Source organism: Protobothrops mucrosquamatus, unplaced genomic scaffold, assembly GCF_001527695.2.
Source record: "Protobothrops mucrosquamatus isolate PMUCROS unplaced genomic scaffold, P.Mucros_1.0 scaffold670, whole genome shotgun sequence".
NCBI lineage: Eukaryota > Metazoa > Chordata > Lepidosauria > Squamata > Viperidae > Protobothrops > Protobothrops mucrosquamatus.
The window spans coordinates 55,014-76,794 of NW_015386958.1; the positions used below are offsets into that span (position 1 = coordinate 55,014).

Genomic DNA, 21,781 nt, shown 5'->3' on the forward strand with positions numbered 1-21,781 from the left:
TCACGTAAAAGTGGATCGTTTGATAAAGCGATTCCACACTAAGTACCCCTGGAAGCCAGGACCAGTGCAAGGGAAAGGTTAATGAGCAGTAACTTGCATTCCTTTTTGTTTTCCAGATTCCCCCTCCTCTTCAGGGGACCAGGCTGTCAAGCTACAAAGATCTATTTTATTAGGATTGCCATATTGCTTCTTGCTTGTCTACAGTTGCGAGGGGGAAGGGGGGGCGAGCTTGGAATACACAGGTGTTCCCTATCAGTGTGAGAGCCAAAGCTGTGGAAAGAATGTTTGGAAAGCTGAAGGTTTCTTCTCATAACAGCTACTGGAAGATTAATAGGTCAATGTGACCAGAACTGTCAGAGAGGGAGAGAAAGTTTTACTCTTTTAGTTATCTGTTTCCCGCCATATTGCCAGAGCTAGCTTTCTTTCTATCTGCTGGTATGTTATTCCTGATGATTAAAGTTTACATTAGAGATTGTTATGTCTCCAGTGTTTTACTTCGTTGGGCTTTTCAGCCAGGATTTGACATGAGAATCTTTTCAGTACCTGACAAGACCTGGAGTTGATTTTTCTTAAATATGTCTTAAATATTTAATACATAGTTACATAAATATTTAATAAATTAAATAATATCTAATACATAGTTACATATTTACATAAATCAACTAATATTAAATATATCTTAAATATGAGCCAGCAATGTGCTGCAGCTGCCCAAAAATCAATGTAATCCTAGGCTGCATTAACAGAGGGATAGAATCAAGATCATGTGAAGTGTTAATACCATTTTATAAGGCCTTGGAAAGACCACACTTGGGATATGCTTCCAGTTTTGGTTACCACAACATAAAAAAGATGTTGAGACTCTGGAAAGAGTGCCAAGAAGAGCAATAAAGATGATTAAGAGGCTGGAGGCTAAAACATATGAAGTGTTGTGATTCCTCACTAGCCAGTGGATCCGGCAGCCCAGTCTGAGGACTCAGATGAGGAGGAGGGGCCTGGAGTGACATTGGAGTCTGAGAAAGGCTCTGAGGAGCACCAAGACTCAGAGTCAGACAAGGAACCCGGCCCCTCTATTCACATTCGGGCAGAGACACAGCAGTTTTGGGAGCTTGAGTTGGGCGACAATGAAGAACAGCTGGGGCCAATCCCAGATGTGCAGAGAGGAGAGGCGAGCAAGACAGAGGAAGGCAGTGGGGCAGCTCCAGAGGCAAAAGAAAAGTCATTAAGAAGCCACGCCCTGGCTGGACTATAAAAGGGGGAGGTGTGGGAGGTGCTGGTTGTAGAAGGCAACCGTTCACGCTGCGGCTTCATGTTTTTGTTGATTGTGTTGCTTGCTTCCGAAGTCTTGGACACTGAGTTAGGTGTGTAAAAAATAAAAGGGGGTTCTTTTTCTTGCAGGTCCTACCTGGTTCCATGAAGAGGGGTTCCTCCTCGTGAGTAAAGCAGTTGAACAAGTACTCGCGTAGGCTGGGACAGAACATGAAGAGTGGTTGCAGGAATTGGGTATATCTAGTCTAGTGAAAAGAAGGAATGTTCCAATATTTGAGGGGCTGCCACAAAGAAGATGGATCAACCTGTTTTCCAAAGCACCAGAAGGCAAAACAAGAAGCAAAAGTGGAAACTAACCAAGGAGAGAAACAACCTAGAACTAAGAAGAAATTTCCTGACAGTGAGAATAATTACCGCATTTTTCGCTCTATAAGACGCACCTGACCATAAGACGCACATATCTCCTTGATTAGTTTCCACCCATTGTTTCTTGTCTCGCCTTCTGGGGCTTTGGAAAATAAATTGATCCCCTCCTCTTTGTGGCAGCCCCTCAAATACTGGAATATTGCTATCATGTCAACCCTAATCCTTTTCTCTTGACTGGCCATACNAGAATATGCTGCAGCAGCCGACATATTCCAGCCTTGTCCCTTCGCTTCCTCCAGGCTTCTCCCCCAACCTGCCTTCCACTCACCTTCCATTTGCTGTTTCGAGCCTGGGAAGAACACTCCTCCATCCTCCTATGGGTGAGAAGGAAGAGGAAGCTCCTCAGCCCTTCTCCTCTCCGCGACTTCCTTTCTAGCAATACTCAATGGTGTTGTGTTAGAGCGCCACCTAGTGACGTAAGGCTTCTCTGCCAGTATATGCTCTCCTCCCCTGCACTCAGGCTTCAGCTCCAGGCAGCATTCGCTCCATAAGACGCACAGACATTTTCCCCCACCTTTTGGGGGGGGAAAAGTGCGTCTTATAGAGCGAAAAATACGGTAACCAGTGGAATGGCTTGCCTTCAGAGGTTGTGGTTGCTCCATCACTGGAGGCTTTTAAACAGAGACTGAAGAGTCATTTGTGTGAAATGGTATAGGATCTCCTGCTTGAGCAGGGAGTTGAGCAGGTCGTTTCCAACTCTGTTATTCTATTACTCTTTTTCTTTTGCCTTGAAGTCAGTGGGGGTAGAAATGAATTAAAGAGAATCAGAACCAGTTTGGTCTAGTAGTTAAAAAACCACTCTCAACCCTAGGAAGAAGGCGGCTTACTACTTCCAAAAATGTTGCCAAGAAAACTGCAGAGCCTAGTCTAGTATAGCTAGTACTATGGTAGCTTAATAGAACTACTACTAGTAAACCACTTGATGTAATAAGAACTCTGCAGCTAAACTGACATTCCATCCTTGCAGATAGCATTACAAACAACACAAATAATCAGCAAAGCAAATACTATTTACTAAACTACTAAAATCATTTATTTATATTATCCCCTTTCAGCAATTTCAGATATAGGTAGACCTTGCTTATGGACCACAATTGGGACCAGAAACTCTGTTGCTAAGTGACATGATCATAAAGTGGAATGTCATATGATGCCTAGCTTATCAATTCCAGTACGGTCATTGAGCAAGTCACCCATGGCCATTAAATGGAATGTCATGTGATTGTGATCTGCAACCTCCTGCTAGCTTTGCTATTGACTTTGCTTGTGGAAAGTTGTCAGGAAAGGTCACAAATGGTGATGACAGGGTACTTCAACCAACATAAATGCACACTGGTTGCCAAATGGCCAAATGCTGATCATATGATAGTGAAGATGCTGCAACGGCCACAACCTTAGGATTAGCTGCATTTTAGAACAGTCACTGAACAACCAGTCAGTAAACAAGGACTATCGTTATGTCCATGCTGTAATATAGAAAGACAGGACTGTGCAGGGTTGAAGGAGCTCTCATCCCAACCCACCTTGTAGGATTGCTATTAAGGGGATAAAATTAAAGGCTCTTCTCCTAATAAGCTACCTTAATCTGAACTCCCAAGAAAATGGCAGAGTATCTCTCTCAATAGTTCTAATAACTTCAGAATAAAAGTTCCTTTACCTGAACACTGGAGAGACCAGGGAATGGTAAACTTCTAGAAAAGAAAGGTTTCCAAAATTTGGGTTTGTTGACATCAAAGTTTATTCTTAGTGGGGAATCATACAGTTGAATATTAAACCAAACCTAAGAGGGGAAAAAAACTTCTTTAAGTATTATCTCTGTTATGAAGTAGTAATTCAGGACTAATTGGACTGGAGTGAATCCACAAAGCTATGGAGGCTTCTTTTACCTTCACCCAGATACGGGTGATATGGAGGATCTGTTTAAACATTATCTTGCTCTTTCTGACTTTAATTTGAACCTCTGACACAAGTGGCAGGATGTGGCCAATAAGGGGGAAAAAACTCAACTGAAATCAACAGAGACATTTGGAAGCTCCCCAGATCCAAGCCTAAACATATTACCACACACTGCATTGCCACCATAAAAGGGTCTGGTAGAGTACATCATATCTCCAGAAAACGATGAAAAAAAAATGAAATTTGCTTGTGCCTGTTGATTTGCACAAGTCATGATACCACTTGCCCTCATTTTGCCCAGCTGCTCAGTTGAACAGAAAGCAACCACAGCCCTTGCTTCAGCTTTGAATTGGTTCACTTGGAAGAGAATTGTCACCAGCCTTCTGGGGTGAGAGAAAGAAGGCACCTTCTCTTTCATATGACTATAAATAAATCTTATGTCAGCTGGAGCCAGGCTGACAAGCTCAGCATGCACTGGATGCACAAGATATTTGTCAAAAACCTGCTTGGCAACATCAGCCAAGCAATTCCAGAGAACATCTTTTACATGTGGATTAAATTTCATGTGTCCTCAGCTACAGAGCACATCTCTTGGTGCAGGATAAAAAGAAACCTATGTGCAGGCAAACCATCTGTTAGTGAGCCTATGTAGCTGACAGGAACTGCTAAGCTGTGCTAGCAGGGCAGCTAGAGGATGGTTCACTTACATTGTCTGCAGAAATCAAACAGCTGACCCTTTTCAATGGACAGAAAGCATCATATTGTCCATAAAAATGTCCACGGCTTGGATTCCAAATCACATATTGGTTTTGTTCCCAAGTTAACACATAAGCTGTTGGTCCCTGGTGGGAAAAATAAAGTTATTTACAATTTTCAATTTTACCTTTCCTCTTCTACTATTTGCCTATCAGTGCTTAAGACACAAATTCTGAATTAGCTAAAGTGGAGAAGAGAAGACAGACTTTCAGGTGAAAAGTCCAGTCATTTCAGTGGAAACTAAAGCACTCTAATGAGCCAATGGAAGAACATAACAGAAATCCAGTAATCCAGTTCAGCAGCATAGAAGGAAAATTTTCTTTTGGAAACTCTGGGACAACCTGCTCACTGTACATGGGATAACTTCAGAACCAGGATTTTTCTTTGTTTCTAAAATCAATATGGACCATGACTGACGAGGTAGCATGTTTTCTCATGCAAGGAAGTTTTATTGAAATGCAAAGCACAAATGCCTTACCTCCGGAACAGCATTCCCAATTAGAAGCCAGGCCTTTTTGCCAAGAGCAAGAAAATAATTACACAACAGCACAGCATGTTCTTCTTCATCTCCAGCCAAAAGATCAAGGAACTGCTAACAAGTGTGAGCAAACAAATGATGCTGTTAAGGATTATTTTGTATCACTGAATATTTTGGCTTAATTTAAATTCCACTTAAGGAGATAGAATTATGAAAAGGCAGCTATAAACTGCTACTACTTCAGCCTTCAGGGATCCTAAAAGGTCATATTATGCAGCAATTCAGTTTTTCCACTCTCCCCAAAGTTGGTGTATGTAATCCAACATTAATGCCAACAAATATCACAACCCAGAGCAACTTTTAATTATTCCACACACACATACACACTCCATTGTTTTGGCATAAATAATTACAAAAGAACTTCCTTTGATGATACATAGTTCTAGACATTTGAAGCTTTTAACTTACATCAGAGGTATTCCATAGATCACAAATTCCAACAAATGATACTGTATCGGGTAAGAATGGAATCAGGGCTACATATCGGGCAACTAATTCCTATGAACAAAAAAGCAAAAGAAAAATCCTCTTATTAGCCTGAAGCTGAAGCTGCTATTGTTATTATAAAAACAAGACTTTATTCTCTCTTCAGAAATTGTGGGTCTCTCTTGGATTCTCCTGGGCTTGTTGTAGGCTAGATCAGGCTTTCTTCCAGATTGGTCCAAAATAATTCAGTTTGGCTGCACCAAGTCAGGACAGTGTTTTTGGGCTGACTGGTTCACTTCTCAGGATGCCATGAAGCAGGCCCATTGAGATTTAATGTTAGGAAAACAAAGAACTGAGGGGTCCTTGGTGCTCTCTAAGCTTGGTTGTTTTCTTGTAGATGTTTCATTACCCAAACTAGGTAACACTAGCACTGATGATATTGCTTAGTTAAGTAATGAAATGTTTGCAAGAAAATGAACAAGCTCAGAAAGCACAAAAGACCCCTCTTTTCAACCCTGAGCTACAAATATTCTCCTTTATTGAAGCAAAGAATTAAATCTTGCTTTGCATATTACAGATGTAAGTTTCCCAGAGAATAAAAATACACACAGAGGTTTGTTGTGGACTGTCTGGATGAACTCGTAGGAGCTCTTCTGGGGGGTTGAGGGCTCTGATGAATCTCGTAACAAAGAGTGTTTTTCCACTGATGTCAATTACAGTGGTCAGGCACTGGCGATCTGGAAATTTCAGGGCACATTCAGCTTTGTATCTTTCAGCTGCTTGAAGAAGCTTCTCATCTTCTTGAGTGTCAAGCTTGAAGAAAAAAAATCCAGGTTTTTTTTATTAAATGTTGCAACTAATGCATCAGACCTAAATATCTAATATGATCATAGCCACAGACCACTCCTTTCATGATTAATGCTTTGGATAAAAACGATTCTTGTTATGGATGGAAGAGGGGCACAGGAGGATATTCAAAGGAATACTTTGATTCAATGAAACTTCAGCCAATATTTTAAATCTGATTCAATCGCTCTTTCATAGTGTTTTGTGTGATTTTAATTTTATTCCAAAAAGGATCTCACTAGCAGGCAGAGTTAGTACCTGTCCATGACTCTTAACTGCATCTTTTTCTGGAATTGTACAACAGTCCTATGCAAATGCCAGGAAGCTTGTCTTAATTGAGACATTTTTATCAAGTTAATAAAACATGGGGCACTGAAACACACATTTTCAACTATAATTCAATGCCAAATAAACATACAAGTTTGACTTCTATATATCTAGTTCACAATATATTTCTCTCTTATTTCACTCTTTCACTTGTTTGCATCTCTTCAATTTCCTATTTCTCTTTTTGATTCATTTTCCTCTTCCCTTTTCCTCTTCTCTGTAAGTTCTGAAAATAGTGCAGTAATATAATAATAGTTGTCACAGCAATAGTTGTAACAGTAATAGTAAAGACTGTGTAACTATCAGTATATTTTATCTGTATAGTATATTAAATAATCCTAATTCCCTACTCTGTCTCAGCACCAAACATACCACCTTAGTAGCACAGTGTGTCTTGGGAGTTTTTTGATGATTCCTACATCTTGTAACACGTATGATGGTCTACATTACTAATGTCAAAACAACCAGACACTTATTTTGTTCTATATAAACAATATTTTTAAATGTACAAGGAAACAAATGCATGGCAAACATAAATAGTTCTAACCAAGCCCTGTAATTTTTTTTTAAAAAAAATACATTTAAACATCATTTACCTTCTTCAACATTTCATTCACCTACACAGATTCAGGAAGGCCAGCAAAAAAAAAAAAAAAAAAGGGGGGGGGAGATATGAACAATGAAATACAACAGTGCAGAATCATGTGAAAGAATATAAAAAATAAGCTGCTAAAATAACAAGGGCAATGTTTGACTATTTAATTATTGTTTTTACAAAAGTAGGAAGGAACTGTGATTATTAGGAAAAGCAGTGAGCTTTCTAGCAAGACGTCATCATGGAAAAGAAAATCTGTCCATCTCTGCTGAAACTAGATGACCGAACTCACTCTCAAAAGTAGTTATGTAATCTTTGTTTCAAAGAAATCCTTCAAAATTCTGAAATCAAATCATCAATAGAAGTCCATAACAGTAATTGGACCTGAACATGTATTTTCTGATTAAAAGAATGGGTTAAGGAAGAGGGTTAAAGTTAATAGCACAAGAATTCCAACAGGTACTTTTGTTTCCAATTGCGAATGTTATAGAAATAAATATAGGTACATAGATATAGAAAGATAGATATGCAATTCAAAACTGTTACTTTGACTTGTTTTTTCCTAAATTTATGAAGATATGACAAGAAGGGAGAAACTTTGTTCTCTGGAGAAATATATTGAATGCCCATCCCAAAACAGGCCTTGTTTTGGGACCATCAGCAGTGTGGACCTTGAACTTATGAAAATATTGCTTCACTCTCCCAAATGTCCAACTTTATCCTCATCTTTCCAACTGCATCTTCAGTTATTTCTAAGTGATGACGGTTCAATAGAAACTCTAGGTCAGTGATGGCGAACCTTTTAGAGACCGAGTGCCCAAGCTGCAACCCAAAACCCACTTATGTATCATCGGGTGCCAGGTGGGCGTGGCCCATTGGGTGGGTGTGGCTTCGGTGGTAATGGCAGACTGTGTAGAACTAAAAAGTTCAATCAATCAATTTCAACTTTGCGAGTTCTTTTGTTTTCCACGAGAAGTTGAAATTGATTGATTGATTGAACCTTCTTTTTTTTGCACACGGCGGTGGAGGCCTAAAGCAAAAAGGTTTTATAAAACCCAGCTGAAGGCCTAGGACTGGGGCGACGGCGCGTGTGCCCACAGAAAGGGCTCTGCGTGCCACCTGTGGCACCCGTGCCATAGGTTCGCCAACATGGCTCTAGGTCATATGCTGTTATACTGTTCTCTATGTAAGGGTCCTAGGCAGACCCTTACATATCTTGTCATGAAGAAATTTCCAGGTAGAGCAGCAGTCTCCAACCTTTCCACCTTGGTGGCCTGGTACAGGGTGTGTGTATATGTGAGTGCCTCACATTGGTGCAAGTGGTGGGCGCACGTGCCCTCCACTCATGCAAATGGAGCTTTACACGTGACTGGAGTGTAAAGTGGAGTGGAGCATGAAGTTCCACTCACACGAGCGGAGGATGCTTCTGCTCGTGCACGTTCCATTCACACAAATGGAACTTTGCATGTGAGTACTCTCCATGCGTGAGCACAAATGCCCTCCACTCAAAAGCCTGCCACTAGGACGAGTGGAGCTTCATGCGCAAGTGCCCTCTATTCACATGCAAAGCTCCGTTCACACGAGTGGAGGGCACACGCATCCACCGCTCGCATCAATGGAGCTGTGTATGTGCCTCTGCCACTCACACACACTCACATGTGCCAGGCCTGGCCACCAAGGTGGAAAGGTTGGGGACCGCTGCTCTACCTGGAAATTTCTTCATGACAAGATATGTAATGGTCTGCCTAGGACCCTTATATAGAGAACAGTATAACAGCATATGACCTAGAGCAGACATGTCAAACACAAGGCCCAGGGGCCGGATGCGGCCCGCGAAGTGGTTTCATGTGGCCCATGAAGCCATCCTGGAAACAGTGAGGGAACGGTCCCCGCTGCCTTGGCCCTGGCCCAGGCCGGCCGGGAGCCAATGTACAATTTTGTGGTGGCCAACTATGCTGAAATGCATTCAGTCTTAGCTCCACAAGGCCGTCTGGAAACAGCGAGGAACCGCCCCTGTGCATCGGCCCCACCCCCTGGGTGCATGCTGGGGAGGTGTCACCCTTTATGAGGAATGAAGAAATGCACCATTGCCTGGAAGTGACCAGCAAATGGCCCTCGCCTACTTCACATATCTGACTTGATGGGCTCTGCCCTGGTCCCACCCTTCTGCCAGAGACCCTCAGATCTGTCCCACTCCTGCCCAGGCCCTCACCGGCACCCTTGATGCGAATGATGTAGAGCTGGCCACGCCCACCCAGTAGGCCACACCACTCCATCTACGCCCACACAGTAGGCCGCCCCTCCGCCCCCCCGAGGACAACCGCAATGCTGATGTGGCCCTCAATGAAATTAAGTTTGACACCCCTAACCTAAAGTTTCTATTGAACCATCATCACTTAGAAATAACTGAAGATGCAGCTGGAAAGATGAGGATAAAGTTGGACATTTGGGAGAGTGAAGCAATATTTTCATAAGTTCAAGGTCCAGGTAGAGCAGCGGTCCCCAACCTTTCCACCTTGGTGGCCAGGCCTGGCACGTGTGTGTATGAGTGACAGGGGCATATACACAGCTCCATTGGTGTGAGCGGTGGATGCGTATGCCCTCCACTCGTGTGAACAGAGCTTTGCATGTGAATGGAGGGCACTTGCACATGAAGCTCCACTCGTGCTACTGGCAGGCGTTTGAGTGGAGGGCATTTGTGCTCACACACGGAGAGTACTCACATGCGAAGTTCCATTTGCATGAATGGAGCGTGCACGAGCAGAAGCATCCTCCGCTCGCGTGAGTGGAGCTTCATGCTCCACTCCACTTTACACTCCAGTCACAGGATATATAAGGGTCTGCCTAGAGTCCTTATATAGAGAAGAGTATAACAGCATCTAGTCTAGGGTTTCTATTGGACCATGACCACTTGGAAATAACTGAAGGTGCATTTTAAGGTTACCTTAAGACAGGGGTCCCCAACCTATGGGCTACGGCCTCTTGGCCAGTGGGCCGCAGAAATGGCTGGCTGTTGCACGCATGCAGGGGCATGCATTCCCCACTTGCGCTAGTGCCCACGGCCCCATTTGCGCATGCGCGTGAACAGGGCTGCTAGTGCGGAGCGGGTGTCCGCGGCCCATTTGCACATGCCGCTAGCCTGGGTGGATTGCGAAGCCCGTTTGGGCATGCGTGAATGGCGCCACTAGCCACCGTGGGGGTGTGCGGCCGTTCGTGCATGCACATGGCACCAGCGCATGTTGCATGCCGAATGGGCCCACTAGTACCATGCCAGTGTGCATGGTCCCGTGTGCACGCATGCGTGCACCAATTTTGAAGTTGCTCTCCTTCCCTCCAGTCCGCGAGCCAGGAAAGGTTGGAAACCTCTGCCTTAAAACATCTAAGGACTGCTGTGGAATAGTATCCAACCTAATCAATGTGAAGACCTTACAAAATTTTTAAATTGGAATGGATAAGTATGTGGTTAGAAAGGATCCTTTTAGAAGCAAATGATAAATACTGGGGTGTGACACATTACATAGGCTTGTTTGGAGATCTAAATCCTAGATTTGTTGTTTAAGGGCAGTTCTAACATTATCAAAGTCTAATGTGCACAGACCTTCTATACACCAGGCAAGCAACTCAATTTTATCTAGGGCTTTTTTAAGCTATGATGATTTAAAGTGATCTCTAAATAGTGATGGGGTCAAACCTACAAAGAATAGAATTAACTTTAGTCAGAAGGTGAGACGAAATCATGCTCTGGCATCCATCTAAACTATATTTCTATTTGTAAAATGGCATTTTTGATACTATTTGGAACTATCAACATGGCTCTAATAAACTTATTTTGTTTGGTTTTGATAATATTGAGTTTTGTAGGGAGCGAATTTGGGAACAATAGAGAAGTTGTAGGACTACCTTAGAAGTTGTAGGACTTTGTAGGCTGCAGGAACATTATGGCTCATTTTGAATGGTAAAATCTTACAATAATTGTAGAGGTATGTTGTGCATGCCAGGATAAATTGCACTCCAAGAGATTTATAGGTGCACATCTGTTCAACTGGAGTCCCATTTATTTGCTAGTTGTGGATTTTATGAAAATGGCAAACAAACCCCTTCTAGACGTCCAAATTACACCCAGAAATAAAACTTGTCCAGGTTTACCCTTTCTTGAACTGATTCTCCAGGAATGAGTTGAGGTTCAATTGTAATGTACAAAGAAATGTAGGAACCATCACTCAAATGATGTATGGAATCATATTTTCTGTCAATTTCCATATTTTTCCCTTTGCTATAGCCAAGAAGAATGGGAGGAGTATCAATCTTAAATGTGCCATCAATCTAGATGAAGAGAAACAAACAGTCTTGAGTAAAAATAACAATAGCAGTTAGACTTATATACTGCCTTGTAATGCTTTATAACACTCTCTGGGAGGTCTACAGCTTCAGCATATTGTCCCCAAAATCTGGGTCCTCATTTTACTGACTTCGGATGGATGGAAGGCTAAATCAACCTCAAGCCCATCAGGATTGAACTGGGAAGAGTTAGTCTGCAATACTGCACTTTAACTACTGCACCACCAGGGCTCCTTAAGCATTAATAGTCAAGGATGCTGCAATAAGTTATTTACATGGATGTTTGTGTGTAAAAATGTTTTCTTCAGCACTTACTCTTCCTTGAAAATATATTGTTGTAAATGGTATCCGAACCAATCCAAGCCAGCGCTTTTCCATACAGGTATGGACCCCACCATTTTCTCTTTCACGATCATCCTAAGAAAAAGTCCCCAAAACCCTGATTAACATTTGCAAAAAGAACATGCTGCACTTCCTATTCCTCCTCCTAGAATTCTCTAGAATTTTATGTATTTATTTAATTTGCCAAGTTACAAAGCTGTCCATCTCTCAGTTGTGACTCTGGGTAACCAAAATACAATTAAAACCAACAAATAATAATAGTAGTAACACCATAATAGCAGAATGGCATTCAAAGATAATCCAATCTAGTTAATACATATAAAAAACTCCAAGACGGCAACGGTGAACAGCAACTTCAAGCTTGGCTCTTCTTTTTTACTCTCTATTTTTACTCTCTTTTAGTAATTTTTCTACTTTTAATTTTTAAATTGCACCACTTAAGAGGTCAGCTTTTTACTCCAGCTTTCTACTCCAGTTATAATTTAAAGAATAGGGAAGGATGTGGAGTGGAGCATGAAGTTCCACTCACGCGAGCGGAGGATGCTTCTGCTCGTGCACGTTCCATTCACGCAAATGGAACTTCGCATGTGAGTACTCTCCATGCGTGAGCACAAATGCCCTCCACTCAAAAGCCTGCCACTAGCACGAGTGGAGCTTCATGCGCAAGTGCCCTCCATTCACATGCAAAGCTCTGTTCACACGAGTGGAGGGCACATGCATCCACCGCTCACACCAATGGAGCTGTGTATGTGCCCCTGCCACTCACACACACGTGCCAGGCCTGGCCACCAAGGTGGAAAGGTTGGGGACCGCTGCTCTACCTGGAAATTTCTTCATTACAAGATATGTAAGGGTCTGCCTGGCTGATTCCGGAAGGGGGGGGGTTCCCTCTAAAAGATACAGGGAGTGAAAAAATTATTTGATCCCTGCTGATTTTGTACATTTTCCCACTGATAAAGAAATGATCAATCTATAATTTTAATGGTAGGTTTATTTTAACAGTGAGAAACAGAATAACAACAAAAAAATCCAGAAAAATGCATTTCAAAAAAGTTATAAATTGATTTGCATTTTAATGAGTGAAATTAAGTATTTGATCCCCTATCAATCAGCAAGATTTCTGGCTCTCAGGTGTCTGTTATACAGATAATGAGCTGAGATTAGGAGCACTCTCATAAAGGGAGTGCTCCTAATCTCAGCTCATTACCTGTATAAAAAACACCTGTCCACAGAAGCAATCAATCAATCAGATTCCAAACTCTCTACCATGGCCAAGACCAAAGAGCTGTCCAAGGATGTCAGGGACAAGATTGTAGACCTACACAAGGCTGGAATGGGCTACAAGACTACCGCCAAACAGCTTGGTGAGAAGGTGACAACAGTTGTTGCGATTATTCGCAAATGGAAGAAACACATGTCCAGCTGGGTTTCAGGTTTGGCAGCAGCCAAGACCCCAGGGCAGGGGAGGTAGGGGGCAGTGGTTATCAGAGAGTCTCTTTTGGCTTTCAGGGGCCTTGCTCTACAAATCTCTGGTTGTGGGACCATGTTTCTGTAGTTGGGTACATTGAATCAAATGGGATTGTTGCTGGTATGCCAGTCTCCATGCTGAGCAGCAACCTCCCTGCCTGAGCCATCTTGGGGTTGGTGGTAGAGTTCCCCAGACTTGGTTCTCGGGGACTTCAATCTGCCATTTCTGGGTGCGGCCTCGGAAGCAGCCCAGGAGTTCATAGCTATCATGGGCCTATCCCAGATCATTATTGGCCCAAGTTGGGCCAGTGTCACACACCAGATTTGATTTTCTTGTTGGAGTGATGACAATGTGACCTGGTGGGGGATTTAAGATTCTTTCCCTTGTCATGGTCAGATCATGCCCTGGTATCCCTGAAGCTCTTGTATGCTTCCCCCCCCCCCACAGGGAGACTGGACCCATTCAGATGGTCTGCCCCAGGTGACTGATGGACCCTGATGGTTTCCAGAGGTGTTGCTTCACGGTCCTGCTGAAGCAGTGATGGTGACCTGGAATCTAAGGGTGGCCACAGCTTTGGACAGGATCACGTTCGTGCCATCTCTCTTAACTCAACATTCCCGACCCTTCCTGTGGTTCACAGAGGAATTATGGGTTCTGAAAAGGGGCAAGAGATGCTTAGAGCATCGTAGAGGAAGACAAGGGATGGCTCCAACTGGACACGACTTAGAGCCATTATTAAGGCCTACCTCATGTGGCAAGAGCAGCAAAATACCAGTATTTCACTGAACTTATTGCATCCTCAGAATGCCATCTGGCGGCCCTATTTCAGGTTGCCCGTTCCCTCCTGGGTTGGGGGGCTGGAGTGATCTTTTGCAGGGCTGGGTAGAGGAGTATGTTCAGCACCTGATGGACAAAGTCACTCAGATCCATTCCCATTTGGATCCCATTCATGGAGCTAGTCCATGTGAGATGCCCGTGGAGATTACTTGCCCTGTTATCTGGGAATGGTTTGATCCTGTTGGCTCTGATGAAGTGGACAGGATCTTGATGCTGTCAGTACCATCACCTGTCAGATAGATCCTTGTCCTTCCTGGATGGTGAAATCCTCCAACATGGTGACTAGCAGGTGGGTCCAGGCAGTGATTAATACATCACTAGAGGAAGAGACATTTCTGATGCGTTTAAGTTCACTTCCTCCTTAAAAAAAACCATCACTGAATCCCACCTGCCTGGTCAATTTTTGTCCAGTTCCCAACCTTCCATTTTTAGGAAAGTGGTGGCCTGGCAGTTGCAGAAGGTCCTGGATGAAACAGATTATCTGGACTCCTTTCAGTCAGGATTCATGTCCGTTATGGGACAAAAATGGTATTGGTCGTGCCTGTCGATGATATCTGGCAAGAGCAGGATGGGGGTAGTGCTCTCCTTGATCTCTCTGTGGCTTTTGATACCATTGACCATGGCATCCTTTTGGGTCAGCTGCAGGAGCTGGGGCTGGATGGCACAGTCTTGCGCTGGTTCAGCTCCTTTCTCTGGGGCTGGTCCCAATCGGTGTTGGTGGGGAGTGAGAGGTCCAATCACTGGCCACTATTTTGTGCTGTAGTACTCTCTCCACTTCTTTTCAATCTATATGAAACCACTGGGCGAGATCATCTATTATCAAGGGTTGAGGTAACTACAGTATGTCAATGACACCTGACTATTTATTTCCACTCTTGGTGACCTACCCTCTTGCAGTGCTTGGAGGCTGTGGGGGCTTGGATGGGGGAAAATAGGCTTCCAAAGACTGAATGGCTTTGGATATACAGGGCTCCAGGATCTGGGACATTGTCATCTTTGATTCTGGATGGGGTGGCACTGCCCGAGACAAATCTGGTCTTTGGCTATGCCGGGGGGGGGGGCAGATGGCAGCACAGGGAGCTCGGGGCCTTGGGTGGCAGGCCCCCTGCCCAGCCCTCAAGCTCCTGAGGTGCCGAGACCCACGGCCCAGCACCGCTTCCCAGGGGAGCCTGGCCGCACATGGGGCAGCTCCAGGGCTGGGCTCAGGCAGAGCAGGGAGAGGAGTCCTAGCTGCCTCTTGGAAAATGGGTACTCCCCACCCTTCCCATATGCCAGGACCGTTAGGGGTATGGCGGCGGGCGAGAGGCTCATCCTGCGTGTGCGGCAGAGCTGGAGGATGAAGTTGGACAGCGGGGCCAAGCAGGTAGGGGCTGCAGTGTGGCACTGACGGTGACCAGCTGGGCTGCCTCGCCATAGCCCACTGTCCGTCTTTGCTTGCCTGCACCTGCCGCGACTGGGATGGGATGAGCAGTTGCCCAGCACGACTGGCAGGCTGAATCCCCATGCCCCTGCCTCCACCTGCTGCTTGGAGGGCCAGTCCGGTGACTGTGGTGCTCGGATCCCCCATCCATCTTTGCTTGCCTATACACACCGCGGCTGGGATGGGGTGGGTGGGCAGGCACCCTCCATGTCCAGCAGGCCAGATCGCATGTCTCCTCCCCTGCCACTTGGGGGGCCGACCCATTTGCCGCAGCACTTGGACCCACCTACACTACACGGGCTGAGGGACCCCAGGGTGTGCTGGCCAAAGGGCAGCTGAAGGGCTGCGGCTGTGGCTGCTGCCAGGCCCTGCACACCCACTGTCTCCTGGGCATGCTGGAGGGGGGGTGCTTGGCTGGGCTTGGGTGGCTGGGGCCGGTCCCTCGCCATTTCCAGGGTGGCCCCACAAGCCGGATCTGGGTCCATCGCCCGTCAGCCTTGAGTTTGACATGTCTATTATAGTGGAAATAGGAGGAGGAAGGAGTATTAGATGTGAATTATTTATAAAATAATAACAAAGATTAGAGCTTCTGTAGCAGAGATAAATTCCTTGTATATCTAATCACACTTGGCCAAATAAGGCTATTCTGTCCTGTTCTGTCCTATCCAAAAATCTATTCAATACATAAAATCAGAACAAAGATTCCTGTGTTCACTGGTGAAAATAGTTCCAATATGTTTCCAGTGATGCACCCACAGTTACCAGCACTCTAAAGAGCAAAACTTTAAAGTGCTTCTTTATTTTAATCCTTCCGTTCCTCTTCCCCTCACAGAAAGTGCTTGAATGTTCAAACTACTGACCTTCAGAATATCCAGCCTGGATATCCTGCAGAGAACACTTTGCTTTTTAGATCTGATTATTCTGTACCTGGGGCTCCATTTGGTGAGTATATCTAATCCCATGTTCCAGCACTTTTCATTTTGATTTCTCAACAGACAGGGGCAAGAGAATTTTTCAGATGATTTGCTCACCTCTAAGATATCATGCAGTACTTCATCAAAGATGTTAATGAAAATGTCATCCTTCACTGACTGCAGACTGGAGATGCTATAGTCATTGTTAGAAACTCTGTAACAATATTTAAAAACAGAGATACAGTACAAATATAATTTGCCATGCAATCAGCATGACAAAGGCTTGTTTTCTCTTTCCTTCTTCCCTATTCTCCAAGACTAGCTCAATTTTTATTATGATTTCATCACAATACAAAAATGTATTATCCTGTTCCATTAAAAGGGTTAGTAGAGTATTGGAGAGTTCAGAGGTTTGACTCCCACCCCAATCAGAATCCCAATCTTTCATTCCGATGCCAACAGAAGCTATCTCATTCAATAAGGGAATGATAAAAAATGCCAAAAGCTGGAAAGGGTAAGTGATATGTTAGTAGAATCAAGATCTGTAGCAGGATGAAGCTTTGCCCACTCTTCAGCCATGTTTTCAAACTCAGTTCCTTTGTGATCTTTTACAGAAGAATACAAAGCCAGTTTGTTATATTACTGGACACTTACTGGGAATTCATCTAAAGCAGGGATTCCCAACCAGGGGTGCTTGCAGCCCCTGAGGGTGTGAGACGATATTCCAGGGGGTGTGAAAACTTGGGTTTTCAAAATTATAGTGTATATGCATAATTTGTTGCTGTTATTTCGAAGGGGTTGTTGCTGTTATTTTGTAAGGGGTGCGAGAATATATCAGAAGCGTTCTAGGGGTGCGGGGTATAGAAAAGGTTGGGAACCACTGATCTAAAGCAATTGAGATTTTCACACAAGATTTTCATTTGCCACTTTGTGAGGTACAGAATGAAATGCTACATAACAGGGGTAGGTAACAGGGGCAAGGTCTTTCCAAGTTTGGCTTAAAATAACAAAGACCAAATCAAAATCTCCCCCAAGAAGGAGAAGGAGAGGGAGGGGGAGGAGAAGGGGGAGAAGGGAGAGGGGAGGGGGGGAGGAAAAGAGGGAGATGAAGATGGAGNAAGAAGAAGAAGAAGAAGAAGAAGAAGAAGAAGAAGAAGAAGAAGAAGAAGAAGAAGAAGAAGAAGAAGAAGAAGAAGAAGAAGAAGAAGAAGAAGAAGAAGAAGAAGAAGAAGAAGAAGAAGAAGAAGAAGAAGAAGAAGAAGAAGAAGAAGAAGAAGAAGAAGAAGAAGAAGAAGAAGAAGAAGAAGAAGAATCAGCTGTGTCCAATGCCCTGGCTTTTCCCACCCAATGCAGTTCTTCTCCAATGGAGATCCATTCACACTTTGTGAGATCCATTCACACCTAAATGGAAGTTCCAGCTCTTCACTCCAGTTTGGGTTGGACCCTTCTGCGGTGGTCGTCCGACAAACTGTTCGCTGGAAAGAAACCTCTACAAAAGGCCGAATTGAAACCTACAATTAAACAGAACTTAAAGCTTTGATATGTTAGCTGAGATGCAAAATTCTGATACATCAAACTACATTTTCCAACTGAAAATAGAAACTTTAGATACTTCCAGTGTATTGTAAACATATATTAAAATAAATATATAAATGGTTACTTTTACAGCCATACAGGATACTCTGAAAACATTTTCCAGGGTCAAAATTTTGTACTTCATGTAAATTTGGCTGTTTCAAAATAGTATAATATTTTATTGTTTGATTACTTATTCAATACTTGTTTCTAACATTCTGTGCTTCTAACACTTAACATTAATAAAATTTATCGGAACACCAAAGATTTTTTAAAAAATATTTCCATTTAGTGTTCAAAGTTTATAAAATACATTTTCTCCAAATCAAATAACGTAGACAATGAATAGACTAACTGGAAATATCTTTATTTACAAAGGGAAGTCTCCTGGAAAAAGTCTTTGAAAGCTTTCCAATTCAAAATTTACCAAAAAGACTACATCACTATTGAGAATTTACAATTTTCCCCAAGAATGAAAAGTGCACAATCAAAACTGTGTAAGAATAAATACATTTCGTTTAGCACAGTCCGTCAATGGGTGTGTTTGTTTATCGAATATAGGCAGTGAGAATTGTCTTTTTCTTGTTTTTGGTGGCAGGATTGATCCAACAAAGATACTGTTATGATTTCAGTGCTAGGCAGATGTTAAAATAAATCGAAACATCAGGTATTTCATTTGCACATTACTCAGATGGGGAGACCCAAATCTATTACTTTCTGATCAATATATGGAGCACTATATGTAAACTGATATTATTTAACAAGCTAGAAAGAAAAAAAACCAGAAACATTTTTTCAGTAAAGTTATATACATTCTTATGAAAATGTTATTTAAATGCATTGGTAAATAGTATTTAAATATATTAAAGAATCTACTGGAGTTGGGCAGGCAATATAATAATTTAATTAGGAATATTTATTCTATACTGATGGTTACCTACAGCATAGAAGAATAATATACTGCCACTAGAAGCATTAAATCTATTTTTGAGTATTAGCAGCTATATTTATCAATTTCACAGAATGAACTGCTCAAGGATAGTGGAATGCTGATCCCTATACATAAAAAAAGAATATGGATATTGCTATTATTCAACTATTTATCCATTCATCCACTCCAGGTTCATGGCATTGTAAGGTACCTGGCTAAATGTCCAGTCCATACTGTGGTTGGGGCTGTGTGGAGTTGCAGAAGCAACAAACATCTCATTGGAAGCCCATGATGATTTACACGGCTGCTGAAGTTTGCTTTACAAAAAATTATAAAAAATGTCAATAAACTTCCAATAGGATTAAAAAAAATAAAAGAAAAAATAAGTACAAATTTTGCAAAAGTGCTGGTGATATTTGCACAGCAATAATACAAATAAATTATTTCCCTTCCCTCTTGCTTTTGCTATTTTTTCAATTTGCACATATACACTCCACCCACCCAACCCCCCAAAACAATTTGGTTCGTTATGAACCAGTATAGGTTTACTTCCCCCGTACAGAGATATTCGTTACTTATATACTATACTGCTGATCTCTGTAACAGTTAAAATGTAGTAAATGTGAATCAATTAAAAAACCAATAACTCACTAAATTATTACAATACAAAGATAAGTTGTAATAGCAGTGATAATGAAAAATAAAAATAATAATGGAATTAAAATAATAATAACGATGCCATGTAAGCATTTCAAGTGAAATAAATTAAAGATGGCAAGAACCAACTGTTAAACTAAATACTCTTCAGAGATGTTCTATCTCACGGGTGTCAAACTCGATTGTGTCACGTGACGTATCATGACATATCGTGATTTTTGCCTTTGTGGAGCTGGGGTAGGTGTGGCCTGCACGTGACACGTCCAGCCCACGGGCCGCCAGTTTGACATCCCTGCTCTATCTTATCTCAGTAGGTCCTGGAACAAAAGAAAAAGGTATTCTACCAGGTTGGAACAATAACTGGAAAACATTATCTCCTGTGGCCTCCCATTCCCCTTATTTCACAAAATTTGCTTTTTTTTTTGTCTGTAAAAAGGGGTGTTCAACTGCTAATTATCCCAAATATTGATGATAATCTATAGCATCTGCTGATCTAATAATCATCAGAAATCTAATGAAATATTTTTGATTCTATATAAAATAGGTTTTGAAAAATCCTGAGAGGTTCACATATGATGGTTGGTGAAAATGACCTTAGGATACAGGAGGAAAAGCCAGTCAAGGCAATCGTTACACAAAAGAGATTTCAGCATGCAGCAGGAATGGGGGCCGGGCAATATCTTGGAAAGGACCTTCCCTAGTTTTGTGGAAAGTACAAGACAGTGGGGGAAGGGAGAGATGTGCTTTCAGACGTGCAAGCTGGATGCCATGCTCTTGAGGCAGTCCAGATGAGAAATGAAAACCATGAGTATTAACACTACTTCTGTTACAGGTAGTCTTCAACTGATGACCACAATTGAGTCCAAAATTTCTGTTACTAAGCAAGACATTTGTTAAGTGAGTTTTGCCCCATTTTATGACCTATCTTGCCACAGTTATTAAGTGAATCACTACAGTTGTTAACTTAGTAATACTGTCAAGCTTGAAGTGTGTGCACAATATTGCTGCCATTACAGGTTCTTAGCTTGCCAATGCAATCGGAGGGGGGGGGAGGAGTAATAGAGTAGAATAAAGCTGGAAGGAACCTTGGAGGTCTTCTAGTCCGGCCCCCTGCTCGAGCAGGAGAACCTATACCATTTCAGACAAATGGCTATCCAGTCTCTTCTTAAAAACCTCCAGTGATGAAGTGCTGACGATTTCTGAAGGCAAGCTGTTCCACTGGTTAATTGTCCTCACTGTTAGGAAATTTCTCCTTAATTCCAGGTTTCTTCTCTCTTTAATTGATTTCCAACCATTGTTTCTTGTCTTGCCCTCTGGTGCTTTGGAGAATAGTTTGGAGCCCTCTTTTTTGTGGCAGCCCCTCAAATACCAGAATACTGCTATCATGGACTAGCCAAACCCAAGTCCTGCAGCCATTCTTCATATGTTTTAGTCTCTGAACTTTTTCCAAGGTCTCAACATCTTTTTTTTTCCAATTTTTTTTATTAATTTTGAAATATCCCCCCCACTTACAAATATAAATGTAAACATTAATATTGCAAAACAGCCCGGTAACCCCCCCTCCCTACGTCCGCCCCCTTTTCTCCTCCCCTACGTCCGCCCCCTTTTCTCCTGCCCTACGTCCGCCCCCTTTTCTCCTCCTTCAGCCTCCCTACACATCCCCCCTCCTTCCCTCTCCTCTTCCTACGGGCACGGTTTGGGGGCGCTAACCGAGCATTAGCTCGGCAGCACCCCCTCCCCGCATCCGCCCTCTTTTCCACTACCTACCTACTTCCCTCCTATCTCTCCTCTCCCTCCCTTCGGACACGGTTTAGGGGTGTTAACTGAGCACCTTCTATAATTCTCCATACATCAATACTCCTAATTTAATACTCATTTCTACGTTAATCTACCCTCCCTCTCACCCCCCCAGACTTCCCAGAACTGATTACAGGGTTAAACACACATCATCCCAAGTCTAAATATTACTACCCAAATATAAAGCAATCAAGTATAAACATACTTTAACTCAAATAAAAACAATCAAATATAAGCATATAAACATATAAACTCTAAGCATATAATCTATCCATCTTCCCCAAGTTAATCTTTGCCATTTCTGCAATTCAAATATGCGGAAATCTTTACCATTTCTTCAAAATCATTTCTTAATTCAAATCTTCCACCAACCCTTACAAAATAAACTTTATGAATCTATCCTCCCGGATCTCTTCAATCTCG

The 21,781-nt window shown here is 42.7% G+C and overlaps 1 protein-coding gene across 1 annotated transcript in view; it reads right to left on the minus strand.

Moving 5' to 3' along the window:
* The window catches only part of CC2D2A (coiled-coil and C2 domain containing 2A), a 192,217-nt gene that overhangs the window by 8,257 nt on the left and 162,179 nt on the right, over positions 1-21,781 (minus strand). Inside the window, exons 22-31 of the mRNA XM_029284512.1 lie at positions 19,116-19,221; positions 17,800-17,909; positions 16,516-16,612; positions 11,733-11,834; positions 11,226-11,402; positions 5,921-6,124; positions 5,294-5,383; positions 4,826-4,939; positions 4,299-4,433; positions 3,353-3,475 (exon numbers count right to left, since the gene is read on the minus strand). Of these exons, the coding sequence (XP_029140345.1) occupies positions 3,353-3,475; positions 4,299-4,433; positions 4,826-4,939; positions 5,294-5,383; positions 5,921-6,124; positions 11,226-11,402; positions 11,733-11,834; positions 16,516-16,612; positions 17,800-17,909; positions 19,116-19,221 (1,258 nt within the window). The remainder of the gene's footprint in view (positions 1-3,352; positions 3,476-4,298; positions 4,434-4,825; positions 4,940-5,293; positions 5,384-5,920; positions 6,125-11,225; positions 11,403-11,732; positions 11,835-16,515; positions 16,613-17,799; positions 17,910-19,115; positions 19,222-21,781) is intronic.